The 22,593-nt window shown below is 37.5% G+C and overlaps 3 protein-coding genes and 1 pseudogene across 7 annotated transcripts in view; 3 read left to right on the top strand and 1 right to left on the bottom strand.

Moving 5' to 3' along the window:
* Window positions 1–23: 23 nt before the first annotated feature.
* LOC113058907 (Na(+)/H(+) exchange regulatory cofactor NHE-RF3-like) lies at window positions 24–3,500 on the top strand. The gene is made up of 6 exons (XM_026227169.1): window positions 24–46; window positions 321–411; window positions 521–691; window positions 1,177–1,188; window positions 2,529–2,738; window positions 3,046–3,500. Exons 1-6 carry the CDS (start codon window positions 24–26, stop codon window positions 3,271–3,273), a joined length of 735 nt encoding a protein of 244 aa, XP_026082954.1. The 3' UTR covers window positions 3,274–3,500.
* Window positions 3,501–3,804: 304 nt separating this feature from the next.
* Window positions 3,805–6,812, bottom strand: LOC113058906 (ethanolamine-phosphate phospho-lyase-like; annotated as a pseudogene).
* Window positions 6,614–17,408, top strand: LOC113058441 (ubiquitin conjugation factor E4 A-like). 2 transcript variants are annotated; one of them, XM_026226352.1, is made up of 20 exons: window positions 6,614–6,799; window positions 7,423–7,590; window positions 7,674–7,850; window positions 9,095–9,207; window positions 9,334–9,486; window positions 9,629–9,788; window positions 9,879–10,081; window positions 10,175–10,366; window positions 10,462–10,795; window positions 10,898–11,024; window positions 11,790–12,097; window positions 12,689–12,821; window positions 12,907–13,097; window positions 13,177–13,277; window positions 13,408–13,521; window positions 13,703–13,877; window positions 14,089–14,269; window positions 14,363–14,510; window positions 14,628–14,785; window positions 15,506–17,408. In XM_026226352.1, exons 2-20 carry the CDS (start codon window positions 7,464–7,466, stop codon window positions 15,639–15,641), a joined length of 3,231 nt encoding a protein of 1,076 aa, XP_026082137.1. In that variant the 5' UTR covers window positions 6,614–6,799; window positions 7,423–7,463; the 3' UTR covers window positions 15,642–17,408. The 2 variants fall into 2 exon arrangements, with proteins under 2 accessions (XP_026082137.1, XP_026082138.1); XM_026226353.1 differs by lacking the exon at window positions 6,614–6,799 and adding an exon at window positions 7,140–7,274.
* Window positions 17,409–18,135: 727 nt separating this feature from the next.
* The window catches only part of LOC113058440 (histone-lysine N-methyltransferase 2A-like), a 31,077-nt gene continuing 26,619 nt past the window's right edge, over window positions 18,136–22,593 (top strand). For 2 of the 4 annotated variants that reach the window (XM_026226351.1, XM_026226348.1), the window contains exon 1: window positions 18,138–18,819. In XM_026226351.1, the coding sequence (XP_026082136.1) occupies window positions 18,574–18,819 (246 nt within the window). In that variant the 5' untranslated portion in view covers window positions 18,138–18,573. Of the gene's footprint in view, window positions 18,820–22,593 lie in introns of all 4 variants that reach the window. The other 2 variants (XM_026226349.1, XM_026226350.1) reach the window with 2 other exon arrangements.

The raw sequence follows: 22,593 nt of genomic DNA, 5'->3' as shown, positions 1-22,593 counted from the left end.
TCTTAATTACAGTTGGTTATGTAATGCCCTCTTCGGATCTTATGATGTCTGAGGTGTCTCATAAACCTGAGATTAAATATTAATCTCCTGTGTGTTATTTTGTGTGTGTGTGTGTGTGTATATATATATATATATATATATATATATTGTTTTCTATTGCAACGATTGTGCAGACTAACAATTGTGTAGACAGTTTCATCATTTTCAGTAGTCAAAGAGTTTTATTTAACGTAAAGCATCCTTTGTAGATTTTGCCTTGCAGTGCATCTCACAGGCAAATACCGAAAATATGTTTAGCAAAGTGCAAATGTTTTTCACAGGAAGTTCACCTTCAACCCAAAAGAAGGGATTGACAACCCCACTTTAGTGATCTCCGATGACAAAGGTTACTTCCTCAACCCTTTTTATCCAGTCAGTGATTTATAAATCATTGTTGATTGAAAGAAAAGATGATTTCATATGAATACTGCATGAATTGTCTCCAGAGCCTGATGTGCATCTGTGGCTGTGTGTTCTGTAGCGGGACGAGGGCCAGGGCTTCGGCTTCTTCCTGAGTAAGGATGCTGGCTGCAGGGGACATGTGGTGCGCCAGGTGGAGTCTTGGAGCAGCGCAGAGCAGGGTGGGTTGAGGAAGGGGGACCGTATTTTGGAGGTCAATGAGGACTTTGTGGATGACAAGGAGCACTCGACTGTAAGGACACTTCCTTATGCAAACATGAGGCCTTTGTACCCTATGAATTAAACACATGGTCACTGGAATACAAATGATATTGCCAAGTAGATGCAAAGCATTAAAGTGATAGTTCACCCAAAAATTCTGTCATACTTAACATCATGTTGTAGCACACAAGTGACGTGTGACTTTTCTTCTGTCTAACACAAGACAGCGTTAGTGATTCAGTTGACCAATGACAATCAAGTATCCCAGAGCGCGATATAAAAATCAAGTTAAATATTATTTAATGGACTAGAGCTAACATAAACTTACAATAAACAGTTGCATTTTATTAACTAATAGCTAAGATTAATAAATATTGAAACAAATGTATTGCTTATTGTTAGAGAATGCATTAACTAATGTTATCTAGACAGGCCTGATTTCGAAGAGTTTACCGGTATACCTTACTGTGTATTAGATTTAGTCTTGTATGTGTGTGACCTGTGCCTTGTTTTCAGGTGATGCTGAAGGTTCAGGCGTCTGTTTTATGATGTCCAAATACACTAAATGAGGAACTTTTCCCCTAGAAGAGATGTTTTAAAAAGGAGTTGATGCACAGCTTCAGGGAACATTTCATCATAGTGTATGAATACATGGATCATTGTGGACAGTTCTGGTTCATTTTATTTAATATGTGAGAGTAGGTGAGCGAGGCCGTTATCATCTCAGCTCGGTGACTGAGGGTCCAGCTGAGAGAGCAGGAGTCTAGAATGGAGACAGGCTGATCTGGATCAACGGAGCTATGATTTCAGCACTCAGTAATGCAGCACTGTCAAAAATGGTAAGTGCACTTGTGTAGTATGTAATACCTTACTTACGTTGTAATCTTTATGTTTTCAGGACATGCCTAGATTTCACTTTGTTCCATCAGGTGAAGAAATGTAAAGACTGTCTTGGTAATTGACAGCAGTATTGAAGGTTGTTATAATCATATGGGATTACCCATAGTTCCTGCTTTTGCCAAAACTTATAATTTACCATACAGACCAAAAACACTACACCTGACTCTAGGACCACTAGGATATGGGTTCCTCTTAGTGCAAGAGAAGTTACGATATGGACGCATTGGTGAAAAATTGCTGATTCTTTACCAGCGTTAATAACTAAAATAAAAACTATTAAAACATTATAATTGTAATAAAGCTGAAATATCATAACAGTAAAATATTAGTGAGAGATTAGTCTGTATTAGATGAGATGTTGCCTTGGGAATTAACTGAAATAAGTTTCAATTGAAGCATTAAGTTAATAAAGAAAATAAACCTGAACTGAAACTGAAACCCCAATAAAAATAAATTAAACTTAAATAGTAATATTAAAATAAAACTACAAAAAATGAAGGAAAAACAAAACAAAACAAACAAATATAATTAAAGGAAAACTGAGAATATAAAAATAAAAGCCATTTCAAAATATTATAAACTGACTATAGAAACTATAATAGTATATAAATAATACTAAAATAATACATTTCTTTAGTGCAGAGGTTTCTCTTGGAGAAAACTATTACAAAATAAGCATTTAATAGGCTATGAAAAATATATAATATATTATTTTAGATACATAGTATGTTTACAATATAAATGTAATAACAATATAAATGCCATAAGTATTTAATATTATTATTAAAATGTATAAATACAAATATTATAATAAATGTGATATATATAGGAAGAGGGTACCTCGAGAAAAGGATTATCATATTTGGGGTTCCATGGCATCGAATATTTTTGTAAACCCCTGCTTTAAATGTTCAATTAACAGAAGACATTATTTCAGCATACAGTATGATTCCATCACTTTGTAATATGTTCACTCTATAGCTCATGTATTACGAGAGCTCGACCACTGCAGCCCAGCTGAGGCTGCAGGAATGGAGGATGAAGAGCTTGTGCTAGCGGTAAATGGGGAGCATGTGGAGGATGCAGAGCATGAGGGCATCGTCAGCAAAATACGGCAAAGCGGCCAGCAGGTCACCCTAACCACCATCTCCATCCAGGGCAGAGACTATTACACACAGGTGCTTATGCATGAAAATGCACATGTTCATACAGAAATCAGGAGTCATAACATTCACCATGTTTTCTCTCTGACTGAAGACATTTGGCCTTGAGGGCTAACCAAGGGCCTTAGCTCAAGATCCTAATTTTTATAGTACTCAACAAACAGGTGTTTTTAAAATGAAATGAATCTGCTTTTTGGAACAGACATGAACCCTGGGGAATTGGTGGGGTTGCCATGACCTAGAAAACATAGGGAATCATTATTCTTATGGTATTTGCTTGGATTTATCACTGAGAGAGTGTCTGTTTTTTTAACCACTTCAGCTGGGTATTTCTCCATTGCTGTTCTATGAAGACAATATTCCAAAAAGGGAACAGTTCCTTAAAGCTCCTTTGCCACATCAAGAGGGACACCAAAATCCACCGCATCCTCGACTTTGTGTGCTTCACAAGGAGGTTGCTGGATTTGGCTTCAAACTCGGCTGTGTTCAGAAGAAGCCTGGGACGTATATCGGTCAGGTACTGCAAGCATTTATATATAAAGAGTCTTAAATGTAAACTTAATCAAATGGAAAAGAGTGCTGCAGTGATGATGTATTTTCGAATGTCAACCTAGATATTTGCATAACCCTGGTTCCCTTAAAGAAAAGCCAACAAGAATTTCCCCATTGACTTTTGGATTATTGCAGAAAATAAGCTCTGTGGCCAACAAAGGTTTATGAATTTCTTACACATTCGTCATGATAATCTTTAATTTCCCTGAAAGTTTGAATGAAAATAGTTTGCAAGAATGTGAATTAATATAGTCAGTTAAAACAGTTAACTTATTCATTTAACCCTTCCTGTAAAATAATAATTAATTATTATTTTTAAATTACATTTAGTCATTTAAATGTAATCTAAAACTACAAACCAGTAAACTGCCTTTCCCTTCTCTCTGGCAGAGATCACTAAATACTGTCTATGTGGCTAATTTACACTATTTTAAAGATTGTATTATGTCATGCAAAAATATTGACAAAGGGTAAACATGTTTTTCAGAAAAAAGCAAATAATCTAGTCAGTAAACATGCATTATTGAATCATTGTCATTATTTAGTGCAACCACAACACTTTTTAGTACAAATGTAATGAGCAATTAAGCACAAATATTTAATATAAAAATTATGGAAGCTGAAGTATTTGTGTATAAAAAGTGATTTATATTATATATATATAGTTTATCTGCTTTTTATTTAAAAAATATTCTGACAGGCCTGAGTGAATTCACCTGTCTGTTCTAACCGAATTCTGAATGTAAACAGTTATATTCAGGAATGCAAATCACATCAGTTATGAAATGTATAAAGTTTGCTCCATGCACAAATCTTTTTAAACTTCAACTTCATCCACAGTTCCCTTTTTTTGATAAGTATCCCGCAGTTCTGTAAGTCCAAAGACAAACTTTATTATTTATATTTTAAACAAAATTATTACAAATTTGCAGACTCAGATAATCAGTTATCACATGCTGAATTAACTGTTAAAATACTACCGACCTGGTCAATGCATGTAGAGACTCAGCATCTCAGCATCCTCAATACTGAAGCACATTGGAGGTTTGAATTTGATGACACTGTCCCATGGTCCATCAGTGCTCATAACTATACTCTCCTCTTTCAGCCTGATCAAGTCAGAAAGAGTTGTTAGGTAAATGTAGCTAGCTCAGAAAGGAAAAAAAGGTCTGTACCTTCGAACAAGATGTGCTGCTGCTTCTGTAGCTGGTTTTCGGGACACTCTGTCTTTATCTAGCTCCATACCTATAAACTGTCCAACACCACTGCAAATAAGACACATCTGTTAATGTTTTTCTTTGAGATTACAGCATGATGATGTTAAAGTAGCATTTTACAAGGTCTCAATAAAGACATGCATGGGACAAAAAAGTTACTTAAACTCTTCAAAGGATGTTAAAGGTACATATACTATCATAATGGTTCTCACTGTGTTTACGTACTGCACAACATTGGCTTTAAAAGCATCAGCTATTTCCTCTGTAGTGGCCACACATGCAATAGGATGACCATTGCCGACTGGTTTGCCCATTGTCACAATGTCAGGGAAGAAGTCTTCACCTTGAACCAATGACTTCCAACATGGCCAAAGCCTGTCTGAATCTCATCTGCCACTGCCACATAAACTCCTCCTGCTTCATGAACATATCTGAGTGTAAAAATACAATATTGTGTGTCTCTTCATTCCTGAATAAAGAGTAAAGACACTGTGTGACAAGGAGACTTTCTCTGCTACTCTTTTGCAGTAACCAGTTGGGAAAATGATCTGGTCACCAACACTGGGCAAAGACTCAACAAAAAAAGATGAAATCTATGGACAAAAGGGATAATTCACCCAAAGATTTACATTCTGTCATTATTTACTCAACTTTTATGATATATATGTCAATGGAATGAATGTCAATGGGGTCCAAAACAATACTGGTCTCCACTGACTTTCACTGCATGGACAAAAGCATGGAGACGATTTTAAAATAACTTTTGTGTTTCAAACAGGAAAGTACATCTTTCAGATTGGAATCACATGAGAATTAGATTTTTTTTGGGTGAACGATCCCAGGATAATATATATATATATATATTATATTTTTTGGAAACAGCAACATATAACAACTTTGGTTTTTCCTCCCATACCTTACGGCCTTTCTTATGTGCCTCTTCAGTAAGACTTTTCACAGTGTCTGTATAAGCCTGTCCTGGGTCAAGATGATCTTCTCAGTAGATACTGTGGTATGTATCAGGGAGAGGTGCCTGAACTTAAGCAAGAAAGAAAGATATGTAGCAATGAGCCTTAATTACTGGTTTAAATTGTTTTCTAAAAAAAATTGTAAAAAAAAAGTTGTCCTGTGCACACCACATGCACCCACTCTTTTTGTCATTGGAGATCCATCTGAGCATAAGCAGCCTGAGTGATGCAGTGTCCCACTGCAAAGACAAAATCAAGTATCAAGTATGTCATCATGGATCTGTGATTTGTTTTCATGATACTTGACACTTCCTCTAAGTGCTCTGGAAAGCCTGTTTAAAATTCAGTGGGATGATGACAAGAGCTGATAATGTTTCTAAAAGCATACATATTCTGAAAATTAATCATGTTAACATCAACTAAGTAAGCAGGCAGAAATGTTGAAGAACGGTTAGGGGAGTCATGGAATATACTTTATTTGCTTTATAAATTGACCAGATTATAATTTTTTATAATTTCTAGATGTGTTCATACATGACTATTCAAAGGTTTGGGGTCAGTAAGATTATCATTTTTTTTCTAAAGAAATAAATTACTCTTATTCGGTAAGGATGCATGAAATGGATCAAAAGTGACCATATATAATTAAAAAGTGACCATTTATAATTTTCAAATGTCAAAAAATGATGAATAAACAAATGTATAATGTTTCAACAAAAATATTAACCAGAATATTTCAACATTGTTCAGTATTCTGATTTCAACACTGATAATAATTCAAAATGTTTCTTAAGCACCAGATCATAATGTTAGAATGATTTCTGAGGTATCATGTGACATTTAATACTGGAGTAATGATGCTGAAAATTCAGCTTTGCATCACAGGAATAAATTATATTTTAATTATATTGTCTCATTATATAAATATTGACCCCGTGCTCTCATTATTTTCACAGGATCATGGGGGAGAAAGGGTCTGCAGGACTGTCTGAAAAATACGTCAGATAGAGTATTTAATTGGAAATAAGGTTTAGAAATATGCATTTATCAAATAAAAAACAACAACACCAGGCCTTATAATAGCGCGAAGTGTAATATTTGATTAGCCAATCAGCTTCTTGCGCATTTCCAAAGTCTCATCTTTGTGGAAAAACTGTCAGAGGAATTCCTTCGCTACGGTTTATGATAAACTTTGAATTGCAGAGAAAAGAAAAGAAGAAAAAAAGAAACATAAAAATTACAACGTCTCGTCCACTGTCGATGACGTCACGTGCGGCGTACATTCTGGACCAGTTGATCTGAACCACGTCGGATTTTCCATATTTCAACGCGAAACCTGGTATGGCATGCATCTACGTTGATATATTACAGCGTACTTCTGCTATTTCATGGATTATTTAATTTACGTTGCCTTGAGTTACTGTGTTTTAGGAACATTACCAGCCTGCTATCAGTTGCTAAGCATGTTGCTAGTTACTCAGCTAGCTTAAGACACCTGACAGCTAGGAAGGAGATCTGTCAGTGTCTTTTTTCAATTAACGTTATAAAGCTCATGTTTATCTAGGTCACTCATTACAATGGTTTACAACTTTTCAGACGCCTTCGTGTCCCTCTGTCGTAGTACACAGCTGCGATCAATGTGACACGTATGTGTAACGTTAGCAAGTTAGCATACCTGACGATTTTGCAATCATGTTGGTCATTGTGAGGTCACTTTTGATCTGTTAGCTGCTTTCCTGTTTTGCTTGAATATGACTCACAGATGGAATAATCAATTCGTGTTGATTGACTCATCAGAAGGGTCAATCGTTATAGTGAGTCATCTTTCACTTAAATGTACAGTGTTTTTTCATATGGTGTAGGTAAACCACTTTGTGATGAGCATGACTGTAGGATTTACCTAAATGGGACTTGGGACTTGGATTAGATACTAGAACTAATTCACACATTTTCCCCGGACAGGCTGGGAAAGCACCTGTTGATGGAGAACGTGCTCCAGGGAAATGACAGACCAGGGCAACAACAATCAGAACATCTCACAGAACCCTTTCGCAGCGCTCTTCAGTTCCCTCGCTGACGCAAAACAGTTTGCATCTGGCCAAAATCAACCGTGTCAAGCTGAGCAACACTGTAAGGCCTTCTTAATTCAAGGAACACTCTACTTACAGGATAACTTTAATTTAATGGCACATTGTGATTGTTTTCCCCTGCAGCTGTAGATTCAGGAGAGAGCCAGTCTGAGTCAGACAACTCGGTGTCTGACAGCATCGAAGACAATGATGACTCAGTGGCAGCGATCAGCCGGTCTTTCCGCTCGCGACAGGAGCTCTGCGAGCAGCTCAACATCAACCACATGATCCAGAGGATCTTCCTCATCACTCTGGACAACAGTGAGAGTTCAACATCTACTAGTTATGAGAAAAAAGGGTCTTAGTGAAAAAAGGCTCAATCATATTATCCATGAGTTTATTTAGGTTATCATATTGCATATTGCTATCAACACAAAGCTGGTTGAAAGTCAGTAAACTTGCCCTTTAAGTTGTGCTATTAGTTAAATTTAGCAGTGTTTCCCCTGCTGTCAGTGACCCCAGCAGAAGAGACTTGTGACACTTTTTTTAGGTATGATAACCAACCGAGAACCATGGCTATTTTGAGATACTTTTATTATCCATCTGTTTAATGTGTATGCTGAAATGTACTTCTCGATAGTTTGGTGAGAAAGGAATATAAGATGTTTTATAGCACATGACGAATGTCTCGGTGATCTTATCACGATGACATGCAGTTTCCAGGCAGTGCTGCAGATGACCTCATCTACCGCAGTTTGGCCCATTACGTCATTTGTATTGCTCTTATTTGTCTTTATCTTTATCCCCCACATCGATCTTCTGTCCACCCCACTGGTCTGTTTGACATTCAAATCTTTATCACGGTTTGCAGCAGTTTGAAAATGTTTTATCTGAGACCCATATAGACTTGAATTCTACACTTCTTTTGAAAAGTTATGGGACAGAAAATGCTATTATTCGACAAGAATGCATTGAAGTGATATAGAGTGACAGTTAAGGCATTTATAATCATACAAAATATTTCCATTTCAAATAAATGCTTTTTAAGCTTTGACTGATCAAAGAATCTTGAAAAAAAATGATCATGGTTTCAATAAAAAGAATAAAAGAAAAGATGAAAAATCCATAATAATTTACTCCAAATCTGTATGACTTTCTTTCTTCTGTGGAATACAAAAGAGTAACTGTTTTGATTAATATTGACTTCTATTGTATACGTAAGGTGGAGTAAATAATGTCAGAATTTTAATTACATTTTTTATCAATGTTGAAAATTCAGTGTTGCCCTTTCCAGAATAAATGACATTTTAAAAGATATTAAAATGGAAACAGTTGCTTGAAATTGTAATATTATTTCACAATATTACTGTTTTTAAGAAAAATAAATGCAGCCTTAATGAGTATGAGACACTTTAGTTTTTTTTAATATAGAAATATCTTACTGACCCCAAATGTTTGAACAATAGTGAATATGTTTCTTTCATAATATATGCACTTAGAATGCATTTACTGTTGTATTAAAATATTGTGCTTGTATTTATCCATGTTGGTTGATATCTTTCCAGGTGACCCCAGTCTAAGAGGAGATAATGGCATCCCACCATGCTGTGTATACCTTGAGGAAATGGCTGCTGATCTTGATGGCCAGGACTGGCTTAACATGGACACTATAGAGCAGGTACATGTCTTAATGTGTCGTTCTTTTCCAGATTTGCCTGCTATCAGATCAGTCGTGAACACATGTATATGAACGCGTATGTTATGTACTTTGACTAAGAATAACATTCCTTATTTGCTCCACCAGGCTTTGTTCAGCAGGCTGCTTTTGCAGGAGCCGGGAAACCATCTCATTTACATGACCTCCTGCAGTGGAGTGAATCTCTCAGCAGATCGTGATGCTGGGGAGAAATGTGTCATACCGTACCTTTACGCCTGCTACCGGAGAGCTAAAGAGGAGGTATTTTCTATAGACTCTATATTTGTCGGCCTGATTGGTTGTGCAAAAGGATTGAAATGTGGCTGCTCATTGCACTGTTTCTTCACCTGATTGCATTGTTTGTACCTAATGCAATGTGTTAATGTGCTTCAAATCAACACAGATCAATAAAGTCCCGGAGAAGTTGTTATCGTATGCCGTGCAGTGCAAAAACCTGACTCTGTCCAATGCCCGCACTGTTCTGCTAACCCCAGAGATCTACATCAGCCAGAATGTTTATGAGCAGCTCCTGGACCTGTTGCTGGAGGCTGTGAGAGGAGCCCGTAAGCGTCACATTCGAGGACATGTGATATGTTCGAAGGTCCTGGACTGATTCCAGGCGTTTGACTTTGTTTGTGTTGTGATCTCCGCAGAGTTTGAGGAAGTTGTGGAGTTTTTGGAGGATGTCATCGCTAGCCTGTTGGCTGACCAAGAGGTGCGGACCTTCGGGGAGGTTATGGTGCCAGTGTTTGATATTTTCCAAGGCCGGGTCAAAGACTTAGACCTTTGTCATCTGCTGCTGTATTCCTACCTGGAAATTCTCCTGTACTTCAGTCGGCAAAAGGATATTTCTAAGGTTTGGATCCAGTTCTTAGAAATGCTAATGTCATAAGCAGTTTCTTTCACATAGATCTGAATTATTTTTTGCATTATAATATTCTGATCCTAGGTTTTAACGGAGCATATTCAGCCAAAAGATCCTAACAGTGGGATTCAGTATCAGAAAACGCTTCTAGGAACGATCCTGAATATTTCATGTCTGTTGAGAACTCCTGGTGTGGTTGAGAACCATGGCTTTTTCCTCAATCCTTCTCGCTCCAGCCCACAGGAAATTAAGGTTCAGGAGTCAAATATATACCAGGTGAGCACAACATTTAAAAAAAGCTTGGTTTTAAGGCTTGATGAGATGAAGCCAGCCACCTAACCCCTTTCATTTCTTGTCTTCTTATGTGCTAGTTTATGGGGCAGTTTCATGACAAGCTGTACCAGATCCTGAAAAACTTGCTTCAGCAGTCCAGTGAGACGCGCCACCTGCTGCTCTCGTGGCTGGGTGGCTGCCTGCAGGCCAACATGGGGCGGGCCAAAATATGGGCAAATCAGATGCCCGAGATATTCTTACAAATGTATGCTTCAGATGCATTCTTCTTAAATCTGGGAGCTGCACTGCTCAAGCTCTGCCAACCATTTTCTCGACCCTACTCACCCAAACTCCTGACCTTTAACCCCACATACTGCTTGCTTAAGGAGCTGAGTGAGGAAGAACGGCGTAACAGAAACGTGCATGCAAGAGGTGAATGGCCTGTGCTTTACCTTAACAAACATCACCAGCACTTATATTTAATTTCTTTTCAAATATAACGATCTATATTCTAAATTATACTTTCCTCTACAGGTCTGGACAAGGAGACATGTCTGATACCTGTGCCCCCTCAACAAACTGTTGAATTTCCCCAATCATACAGCCTTCTGACAGAAAATCTCATCTTTACACAGCTTACCATGCACTTGGGCTTCCATAGGTAATACTTCATCAAAAAAAAGCCATGACACTTATGTGTGTGTGTGTGTGTGTGTGTGTGTGTGTATGTATATGTACTAAAAATGCAATGAAAACAGGAATCTTGTGATATTAAAATTTAATATAACTATTCTCTTTTTTAATATATTTTAAAATATAATTGAATCCTGTAATGGCAAAGCTGAATTTGCGGCAGCCATTTCTCAAGTCTTCAGTATCACATGATTATTCAGAAATCATTTGGTGCTTATATATATATATATTTATTTCTTATTATTATCAATGTTGGAAACAGTTGTGCTGCGTAATATTTTTCTGAAAAAGATTGTTTCAGAATTTTTTGATTATCTAAAAAAAAAAAAAGAGCATTTATTTGAAATAGAAATCTTTTGTAACAATGTAAATGTCTATACCATCTCAGTTTAATCATCAATTTAATGTATTCTTGCTGAATAAAAGTATTAATTTCTTAAAAGAAAAAAGGAAAAAAAAAACTCAGAAGTTATCGTTTTTTATCAGTCTAGACAAAACATTTGCTGTCTCAAAACTGTAAAGGCTTTGTCAGAATTGTTACTTAATGAGCGCATGAGTTAAAATAAATATTTAAAACATGAAAATATGTACAAAAAAATTGTTTTTTGTATGTATGTATTTAGGACCAGTTATGGGGGTGTAGTGGTGAACTCAACACAGCATTATGTGGGATTTCTGGGAAACATTGATTCACAGCAAATAAACATATGTTTTAATGATATTTGTTTGTCAGACTTCATGATCAGATGGTGAAGATGAATCAGTCTCTACACCGGCTGCAGGGGACGTGGCGGGACGCACAGCTCACTGGAGGCCCAGCAGCAGCAGAGCTACGGGAACAGTTTGAACGCCTCATGACAGTCTATCTCTCAACCAAGGCTGCTACCACACAACCCGCCATGCTACAAAACTGCCTCAACCTCCAAGCCTCCTGCGCAGCCCTGTTGGTTCAGCTCAGCTTGGGCAACCAGGGTCCTGAATACATCCCTCTCACCTATCCCTTACCTGCACTAGAGAACAGCCTGCTTAGCTTTGTGCCAGGTATCCCCCAAGTTTTTGTGTTTCTTTTCAGTAAAGGAAAAAAAAATAAAAAATTATATATATATATATATATATATATATATATATATATATATATATATATATATATATAAGGTAACTGCAACATCTCATAGCACAATTTTGACTTTTTTTCTTGCAATATTAAATTGTTAGATGTTAACTCACTGTTGAGAGTTTAGAACTTGGAATTGTAAGGAAAAAAAGTCAGAATTGTGGCAATTGCATTTAAAAAAAGAAAGAAATTGTACAAGATGTAAACATAACTCGGAGAGACTAGTCAGAATAGTGATATGTCAACTCAAAATTCAGAGGATAAAAGGCAGAACTGCGAGAAAAAAAGTGAGATATAATCTTGTGAAATTGTGAAATAAGTCGTCACAGTCACCTAGGACTGCACGAAAGATTACACTTTTCTTTGTAATTGCACCTTTGAAAGATTATCTAATTGTGGCATCCGTAATTGTAATCACGATTAGAAATTGGATAAATCGTGCAGCCCTGCAGTTACCTGATTTATGTACCTCAGTGGGCTGCAATCTAAAAAAAACAAATCTCTTGCCTTTTCAACAGAGTTCTTTGCTGAAAACATGGGCAATTTCTTCATATTTCTCCGCCGCTTTTCTGACGAGGTGTTGGAGTCCTCCGCGGAAAGCTTGGAACATGTCCTGACCTTCATCACTGTATTCATGGGCAACGTTGATAGGTGTGAACCGGAGTAATGCTGCGTTTCTCACGCTTATTTCGCATTCCATGTGGCTTGTTGTTTACTCTAGGTTATTTACTCACAGAATGAAGAATCCTCATCTGCGGGCAAAGCTGGCAGAGGTTCTTGAAGCTGTGATGCCCCATATGGAGACTCTGTCACCTAGCGCTGCCCAGCCTATCATGTTCCAACGCCAAAGGGTGTTCAGCACATATCGCCATGCACCCCAACTTGCTGAAGCCCTCATCACAGTGTTTGTAGATATAGAATTCACTGGTCAGTTTCTGCATTTTCTTCTATTGTTAATTTGATTGTAATGGCCTCTATAAGATTTTGTCCATGGCCTATTTCTCAGGTGATCCTCATCAGTTTGAGCAAAAGTTTAATTACAGAAGGCCCATGTATGCCATTCTGAAGTACATGTGGGGAGAAGAGAGTTATAGGGAGAGCATTAAGGTGAGAACCAGACAGATATTATAATACTATAAATAATATTTAGGTAGCTGTGGAGTTTTTTTTTTTTTTTTTTTTGTAATTTCACAAAACCAATATATATATATATTAAAAAAAAACATTTTCCTTAAAGCGTCTTGCTGATTATGCATCTGAAAATCTTGAAGCCATGAATCCACCGCTCTTCCTGAAGTTTCTCAATCTTCTCATGAATGATGCCGTCTTCTTACTTGACGAGGCTATACAGGTACTTGTCTGCAAACGCAGATTGCTTTCGTTGTATGCACATAGTGGTAACAAATTTTGTTTGTTCGATTGCTTGACTGTTACTTGGCTGTTGATTACCTTAACATATTAACCTTTATATATTTGATATCAGGATGGCTAATTAAAGATGTGACACTTATATGTGCATCTGTTCCTTCCAGTACTTAAGTAAGATCAAAATCCTCCAGCTGGAGAGGGATCGGGGGGAGTGGGACAGTCTGGCCCCTGATGCCCGCAGAGAGAAAGAATCTAGTCTGCAGATGTTTGGACAGCTGGGTCGCTTCCACAACATCATGTCAAATGACACCATCGGCACATTGGCTTTCCTCACATCTGGTAAGAGACGTGGAAGAAACAAAATGCACTGAAATATTAACACATCACAGATTTATTTTATTTTTTTTGGTCATAAACTACCTGACCAATTTAGACCTGAACAGAAGGGTTTTGAATAATTATAGAGGGAAACAATTGGTTTTAAGTGTACTAGGGAGTACAAAATATCACTAAAACTAACATTTTTGTATGCTTTCATTTTTCCCTCCAGAGATAAAAGGTCTTTTTGTTCACCCCTTTCTGGCTGAGAGGATCATCTCCATGCTCAACTACTTTTTACAACACTTGGTAGGCCCCAAGATGGGCGCCCTGAAAGTAAAAGACTTCAGTGAATTCGACTTCAAACCCCAGCAGCTAGTGTCAGACATCTGTACTATTTACCTAAACCTAGGGTAGGCTTTTTGTTTATATAATCAGATTTATTCAGAATTTCTTTCTCTATTTATGAATAACATTAACTGTTATTAATGCTGTTTTGGCCACAGAGATGAAGAAAATTTCTGCGCTACTGTCCCAAAAGATGGAAGGTCATATTCACCCACTCTGTTCTGCCAAACTGTCCGTGTACTCAAGAAAATCAACAAGCCTGGCGACATGATTGTATCTTTCAGTCTGTTAGCAGATAAAATTAAGGTTAATTAATCGCTATGCATTTTTATCTTCGGTACACACCTTTCTCAGGAAAGTCAATGTTTATGTAAGTTTTTATGGTAACCTTGTTGATTTTTTTTTTGTGTGTGTCTTTTTCAGTCTCTTGCAGACAGGCATCAGCAGGAGGAGGAGACCTACTCTGATGCTCCCGATGAGTTTTTGGATCCCATCATGTCTACCTTGATGCTTGATCCAGTGCTGCTGCCTTCTTCAAACGTCACAGTGGACCGTTCAACCATAGCACGACATTTACTAAGGTGAGCCATGTATTACGGTTTATACATATATATAAATATATATACCATTTCAGCTAGTTTTGTCATTTTTATTAGGTTAACTTATATACTGTATATACATATTAGTGCTGTCAAATGATTATTCGCAGTTAATTGCATCCAAAATAAAGGTTTTCATTTATATGTTTGTGTACTGTGTATATTTATATTGCTTCACAAGATATATATTTATATTGTCATATGGCAGTACTAATACATATAAAAAACAACAACAACAAAAACACAACAAGCTTACAAAAAATTTACCTAAAATTCTAACGGAAAATATGACACTAAAATAAGACTGCCATGTATACAGTATAATTGATACTTATTATTATTATTATTATTTATATGCTATTATAATATATATTAACATTTTGAATTCTCTTTTTATATTTTTATTTTAGTAATTTTGTTTTGCATATTTGTCATTTTTATGTTTTTGTTTTGTAATACTATATATCTTTAATTTTTATTATCAGTTTTTCTCATTTTAGTACTTTAACTTAACAACTTTTTCACACACACAAAAAAAGTTAAATTTTGTTAAAGTTTTATCTAGTGTTTGTATTTTACTTCATTTTATTTCAGCTTTACAAAAAAACTATTTTAACACGTTTAGTTAACAATAACAACACTGCTACTGCTATGCGATTAAGTAACAGTGTTGGTCTTGTCTTTTTTTTTTTTTTGTTCCAGTGACCAGACAGACCCTTTCAACCGCAGTCCACTCACCATGGACCAGATCAGGCCCAATGAAGAACTCAGGCAACAGATTATGAAGTGGCTTGCTGATCATAAGCAAAGCGACCAGCAAATGGGACCCAGTGGTTAAACATACAATGCTTTGTATGACGAATCCATTCAGATGTTTCTGGTCTCTCGCAAACTGCTTTGAAACAAGAACATTTAACCACATTCGGAGGAGCACATCTGCATTTATGGTGTTAGTGTGCTCCTCAAAGGCCAAATGCCATATCACTAGCATATTCGGCTATCTGTTCTTTCAATCTCCTCAGGCGTATGAGGAACTCATTTTGCCTTGCAAAGATGTTCACTGTGGGAAATGAAACTTGGGCTTATAGACATATAACAGCGTACATGAGGTTTGCTTACCTGTTCGATGCATTTGCCCTACCTCTGACTCGTATGCATGCAATATTTGATATTTGTTAACTTTAAGATAAAATATAAGCAGTGTACCTCATTTGATATTAAGGAAGAAGAGTTGTGGCCTCATTTGATATTAAGGAGGGTGTTGTGGCAGTATTGATTACAATATCAAAGCAAAACAATGTCTGCTGCAAAAGAGATTAAACTATCATAAAATATACTGCTAACATCATCAGCATTATATTTTTTATAGTTTCACTTTTTATAGTTGTACCTATCGGTTTTAAAGGCATTTTTGCTCCATAACACAGCAGTAAGATGTTGAATTCTTTGTGGAATGGTTGGTAGCGTTACCATTTGTCAAAAAGCTTTTCAAGTCTGCTTTATTCTTTGTTCATTACAAACCATTTATGTTTGAAACTCAAGAAGCATTTGCTATAATATGCACTTTTATGAGACTCATTAAGAATCTTGAGCTCTTGTTGAAATGTTTGGAAATACCCCATACACTTTACAAGAATCCATTGTGTCTTTTAACAGTGCAATATGTCCAGGGTAATGACTTGATGGCTGAATCAGACATATGACCTTCTCTCATGCAGAGTGACATCATGTCTCTTTAGTTAACAACTGCAAAACTGCATGCTTTGGGTGGATGGACCTTGCTCCTGACATTTGTCTTAAAAGATGACATTGATAAGACAATGTCCACACATGTTTTGGTTGTGAGAGAGTTGCATTAGATTGACCTGTCAAGTACTGTAGGGTATGTCTGCATTTTCACTGATAGTTGGTTTTAAATCTGAAATTCGTTGTTCCTTCATATTTTCAAGAACTCACCTAATCAGTAAACCTGACCCCATTCATTCTCAGATCAAACTGAATGCTTTAGGCTCTGTTGTGATATTTCTGTCTGTTAAATTCTGCATTTGTTCACTCATTTGTCTCTTAACACAATCTAACTTTTTTTTTCCCCTCTTATATATATTATATTATATATATATTGAATCAATAACATTATGGACATGTCCCTCTTGAATATAGAACAACCAGACTTTCTACAATGGTCTTAGATAAATGATTCTGCTAACTAACTCAAATCCAACTGCCGCAAATAACAGCATGCTTTCCTGATTTTAAATTTTATTTTTCTTGGGAAGTTTTTTTTTTTTATTGTATATTAAATGTGATTTATTGCACAATATTAAAATTATGTATTGTAATTAAAATTTACTAAATGAAAAGCAGTGATAAATGGGTTTTAATCTTTTTAGAGCATTAGTTTTTGTAAATATGTCTAAGGCTTCCATGGATTTAATGTACATTTGTGTTTGTTTAGAACTCAATACATGTGTGTGTTGAGAGATGCAAGTGCTGGGAAATTAGAAATGTCATTTTTTGGTTTCTTATAGTTAAAGCTACACATTTTTTTTTTTTATTGCTGTTAAAAATAAAATGATCCAAATTCAATAAAACAATTATTCAAAATCAAAATACATAACCAATCAGTGTTCAAAATTATCTCCTGAACTGATTCACAATGGTAAGCTTGTAATAATGTTTTCTAATTTGAGTGGTTTGGGCAGTTTACGTGGGAAATACAAGTTTGTCGCCATTCATCTTCGTGGCATTATGTCATGTCTGTATAAATAAAGGATACTGAAGGCGGCGGATCATAGCCCCTTCTTAGTAGCTGGGAAAATTTAATTTATTAAACGGTACATGATGGAAATAAAAAACGTAAATGACTGAAATTAGATTATGTTCCAATTTTAAATGTGCATCTGATTAAAGATATGTGGGATTACCCCATAGACTGTATATAAACAGGATTACAAACAAAATATTTGTATTTCAAAGAGAACAAGTTCCAAGGAACATTGAAGTTATTTGAGTTTAAAAGAACAAGTTTGTTTTGATAAAATTCTATGACAATGACAATGTGAATGTTAACGTTAACAATTTGAGAAGAACAAAGTAGAACAATAATAATTTGCATGGTTTGACGTGATTTGAACTAACTTTGCGATTAGTTATAATCAAATCACAATTGGTAGCACTAATTGTAATTTTTTCTTCAGATGGTCATAACAAAACTGGCAGACATGTTACTTATTAATTTGACATTTTCCGGGACTTCATGTTTCCCTAACCATTAGCAGATGGGGGCGTGTTCAAAGAAACCTGTTTGGAAACAGTAACTTTTTTTTGTCAATTCCATCTGTTGACGGTAGGGGTGCAGAAATTACAAACGCAATTTATTGCAAACTAAAAATACATGAGAGAAAAAAGCCATTAAATAGAAATAAACGAATAAAATTATCAAATGCTAAAAACTTAACTATTTAATATAATTAAGTTCTTAAAGACTCACATATAAAGGCCTATACAAAAAAGGTGCACTGACTTCCTAGTTAAATTTTGCTTAGCAGTCTTCTTGTGTCGGATGTACAGTTTTCCCCCCTCCCTTGAGTACCGACGACGAACCTGCGTAAAAACATCTCTGAGCTTGTCGGGGTCCTCGGTACCTCCGCCCCGAAACATGGATAATCCATTCTGAGCGCTAGACGAGCGCGGCCGTGCGTTGAGATCGCTCGTTCGGGGCTACGCCCACACTGAGCTCCTGATCCTAGGGCAGGCAGGCAGAGTGTAAAATGGCGCACAGCTGTCGGTGGCGGTTCCCTGCTCGGCCCGGAGGGAGCAGCAGCTCGGGCACCGGGAGGAAAGCGGGCCGAATTCGAGTCAATGCTTCCCTTCGAAACAGCGCGGGGACTAATCCGAACACGAATGGGCTCGGGCCCGGTTTCGACGCTGCGTTGCAAGTGTCTGCTGCCATTGGCAGCAACCTGCAGAAATTTCGGGATGTTTTGGGGGAGACGAGCGGCTCCAGCAGCGGGGAGGTAAGCGGGACCCTAGCTAAAGCGTTAGCCTCATTCATGATCAATGCAGGAATCAGAAATAACTCCGCGGCTGTGTAGCAGCTGTAAGTTGCTCAGTGAGGAGAGAGAGTGAGCGTGCTAGTTATTTTGCTGCGCAGCAGACACATGTCTCCATCCATGTGCTGTTTTTCACACTATGGGACTACTGACAGGCTAAACTGCTAGCTAGCCCACATCAAAACACGTACCCTGTAGCCTTGTGTCTATGTTGAGGCGTTCTAGCGTCATATTTTGGGATCCTGAGGAGTTAAGTGCCATTTTTGACAGGATGGAGATGTGAAGCTAGATAACTGATGGCTTCTTTGGGTTGAACTTCTTTCAATTTGATTTGGAGATTGTTGTGTTTCATGTGACACAGCTTTTTTACTTTTAAACTATCTGAAAGTAACTTTCTAAGCCGAGATGCGTAAATACCATGCTTAACGCACAGTTTGTGCCGAAAATTACGCGCTAAGAGATAAAGGATGACGTTTAAAGATATTAAGCACCTCTGAGTTGCTCTGGTCATTTTAAATCCCATACAGAGATAAATGATTAAATGATACCTTTTTATGACTCTATATGGTACTTCTGACTTCGCTCACCGTGTTTCTTTCACAAAAAGACAACTTGGTTCAAAAGCTTGGTTGTGAATGACTGAACTTTCCTCTTGTAGAGAAATACACAGTCTGGGGTGTTTCAGTAAGCGCAAACGAGCAGATTTGAGCAGGGCTGAGTACCTTGTGTCAGCTGGTTGTTGTTGTCTGAGCATTTAGCGATAGCACGCAGTGCATCTATCCCAGCTGCAGTCTGTTTGGATATTAAACTTCATTTTAAAGTATTGGACTGTATGAAAGCGCGGATTGCTCTTAGAAGATGTAATGCTCTTATCCTAAAACTATTGTGGCCGTGCATGTGTGCACTTCTGATAATATTTTGTCCAGTTATTTATTGCCCTCTAGCTTAGGTTGAGAAATGGATGATGCTAGTAGCATAAACAGTGTTGCTATTAAAAACGCAGCCTGGCTTGTATTTTTTGTTGTTGTTGCGGGGAATGGCGAATACATTCAGAACTTGTTAATTCTCTTGCAAAAGTTTGCAGTGTGTAATTTAAACCTCTCGAGTTTGATCTCCTTCACCCTTTGAGAGGAGGCTGGCTAACGCGTTAGCCTTTTAGCATCCGCTGATGCACTGGAAAATGGGAGGTGGACATGTTTTTTTCTCCCTCACAGATATTGCGTAGTAGCAGTATGCAATCGAAAAAAAATTCACATTTCTTGTCTGGGATCAAGTGATTCCTTTGCAAAACCTCGCTGAGGCTACAGGGACCACACGTTTAGTCAAAGATGCCAAATGCATTGGATTGAGCGGTGGAAAAGGCGGGTGCAATAAAAAGGCAGCGTTGGACGGAGGTTGTTTTGTGTGGGGGTGTGTACTGTGACAAACTAACTACCATCTTCCTTTTTCAGTAGTAGAGCGCTGCGCATCGGAAACGCGGGGAGAACGAAACGAGAGCGGGCGTGAACCACAAACATGAAAATCGCGTGTTTGATTATGTGTTTCGCCTTCGGGTAATTTACCATTGAAAACGTGGCGCAGATTTAAGAGCGTCGAGATATTGTTATTAGACATGATTTATTGTGGCGTTTTATATTTGTCTATATATTTATGCATATGCAGCATTCTCGCCTTATTCACTCTGTCTTATAATGATAAGAAAATATGTAGGTCTTGTTCTTATTGCTTTGTTTTAATATTATTTGTTGTGTTTGTTTTGTTTGCTTGCTTGGTTTTTATTGTATTTATGTGATGTTTGATGTTTATGTAATTGAATTTTTGCCATGAAAATAGACCCAGATGCTGACATGGCGTTTGCTTTAGTCTGTTTTGTGTACATTATATGTTGTGGTTTGTATGTCATGGTAAATCACTCCCAAGTATACAACTGTTTGTTGTTTTATGGCAAATTTACTTTAAATGTTTCTTTATATTTACGTTAAAACAAAATATATTAATTTTAAATTGATCTTGTTCTTGCCATATTATTGAAAACCATTGTTATTGCAGGCTTTAATCAAGATGAATTTGCTCCGCCTCTAAAACAACTTTCCTTTTCTTGTGATGTCACCTAGGCCAAGCAAGCTATTGGATAATGTTAATTGTTAACTTTAAGGCTACATTGTTCTGCCATACTTTTATTCTCAATGAATGTCCTGTTTCATTCATAAATATTCCCCAATATAGTAGTCCAAAGGTTTGTAAATTACAATGTGTGTTGACTTTTAAGAAATGCCTCTCAAAATATCAACAAAAGCTTGCATGTTCTTCCCCGTGCGTTTCTTGTGTGCATTTGTAGCAGTTCTGTATGCTGTAATACACCCTTGGAGTCTTTTTAAAAAGAGCTCAATTAAAACGCGAATACATTTGTGAAACGTATAAGAAGTGTACAAGCCAGACAGACGGCTACAATCCCAGCGGAGCTTGCAGCTCATCCGAGTTGCAGACACAGCATTGTAGTTTCATTCAGAGGGGATGTTGTGGCTGGGTAGGATTGTTCTGGTTCATCGCAGCCCGCTGAGCTCACAGAGCAGCCTAAGGCCAGTAGCATGCTCAGTAAACAGAAGCACGCCGCCCCTCCTTCCCATCAGACCCAAATCCAACAGCACGAGCCCACAGGGCCCCAAAAGGATTTCACTTCTGATGGCTGCCTTTTAGACTACTTCATTAACCCATTTGGACGGCTTAAAATGTTTACATGGAGATAATACATCTGCGTGAGTTCTCGCAGCTCCAGAAAATGAAGCTGTTGATTTTCAGAACCGCGTTCGAGATACTTTTGTCCTAATCTTAAGTGCAAATACAAGTCCAAGGCTGCTTGCTAGACAACTGTTACTTTCAGGAGGTGTCCTGTTTAAGTTTCCATTCATCAGGGTCTTTGTTAGGGACGCCATTTGGCTTGCCTTTTAATGTCCAGAGTAAAGCCCCACTTACAGAAGCAGAATGAGGATCAATATCAAGGCCTCATACAAAAGTGCAGTTGAATGGATACAGCTTTGCTCCACTGCTTTCTAATGAATGGTGTGGCCTATACGGAGGGAAAAAGTCCAGCAGGTGTTTGGCCTATTTATCTGGTGAGGGCCCTGTCCCCTAGACAGCATGTGGATCATACCAGGAAGCTTTGTGTCTGCTTTTATTCCAGCCTTTACGGAGTGCAGGCAGCTGAAAGAGCACAGACGTGGATATCAAAGGGTGAAGAGCAAGCCCTCCTCCCCCTGGGACAGCGCTGGGAGGGAATTAGACACAGGCCGTCCCATCCATGGCTTTATTCCCCTTTTGTAGGCGGGCAGAGGGGGTTTCGCCTCCCGCTTTCTGCTCTGAGGGGGGGGCAGCAGCAGCCATTGAAAGCATATAGCAATTGTCTCTGAATTTACGTCCCTCATTACACCTCGTAAAAGGCGCATCTTTGTTTTTATCTTAAAGCCATGGCCATAAGCATGGGTGTAAGGTGTTGAAAGTTGTTTCAGAAACACAGTTTTGAGTGCTTTGAATGTGGGTGCATGAGCAACATCACAACCTTAGATATGCATATCACAAAGGGAAATTTCTAATGGTGCCTTTTGTGTTCTGAGAAGTAAGAAAAATCGAACTACTGGGGTACCCATCAGTTTCGTGTTTTCCCTGGGGGTTTTCAAGCAACCTAAAAGATTTGTCATATGTGACAAATCTATATATGTGATATATGTGTATATATGTGAA

Source organism: Carassius auratus, chromosome 40 (genome assembly GCF_003368295.1).
Source record: "Carassius auratus strain Wakin chromosome 40, ASM336829v1, whole genome shotgun sequence".
NCBI classification, from domain to species: domain Eukaryota; kingdom Metazoa; phylum Chordata; class Actinopteri; order Cypriniformes; family Cyprinidae; genus Carassius; species Carassius auratus.
Note: the sequence above shows the minus strand (reverse complement) of the source record. Positions and strands in the feature narration are given on the sequence as shown.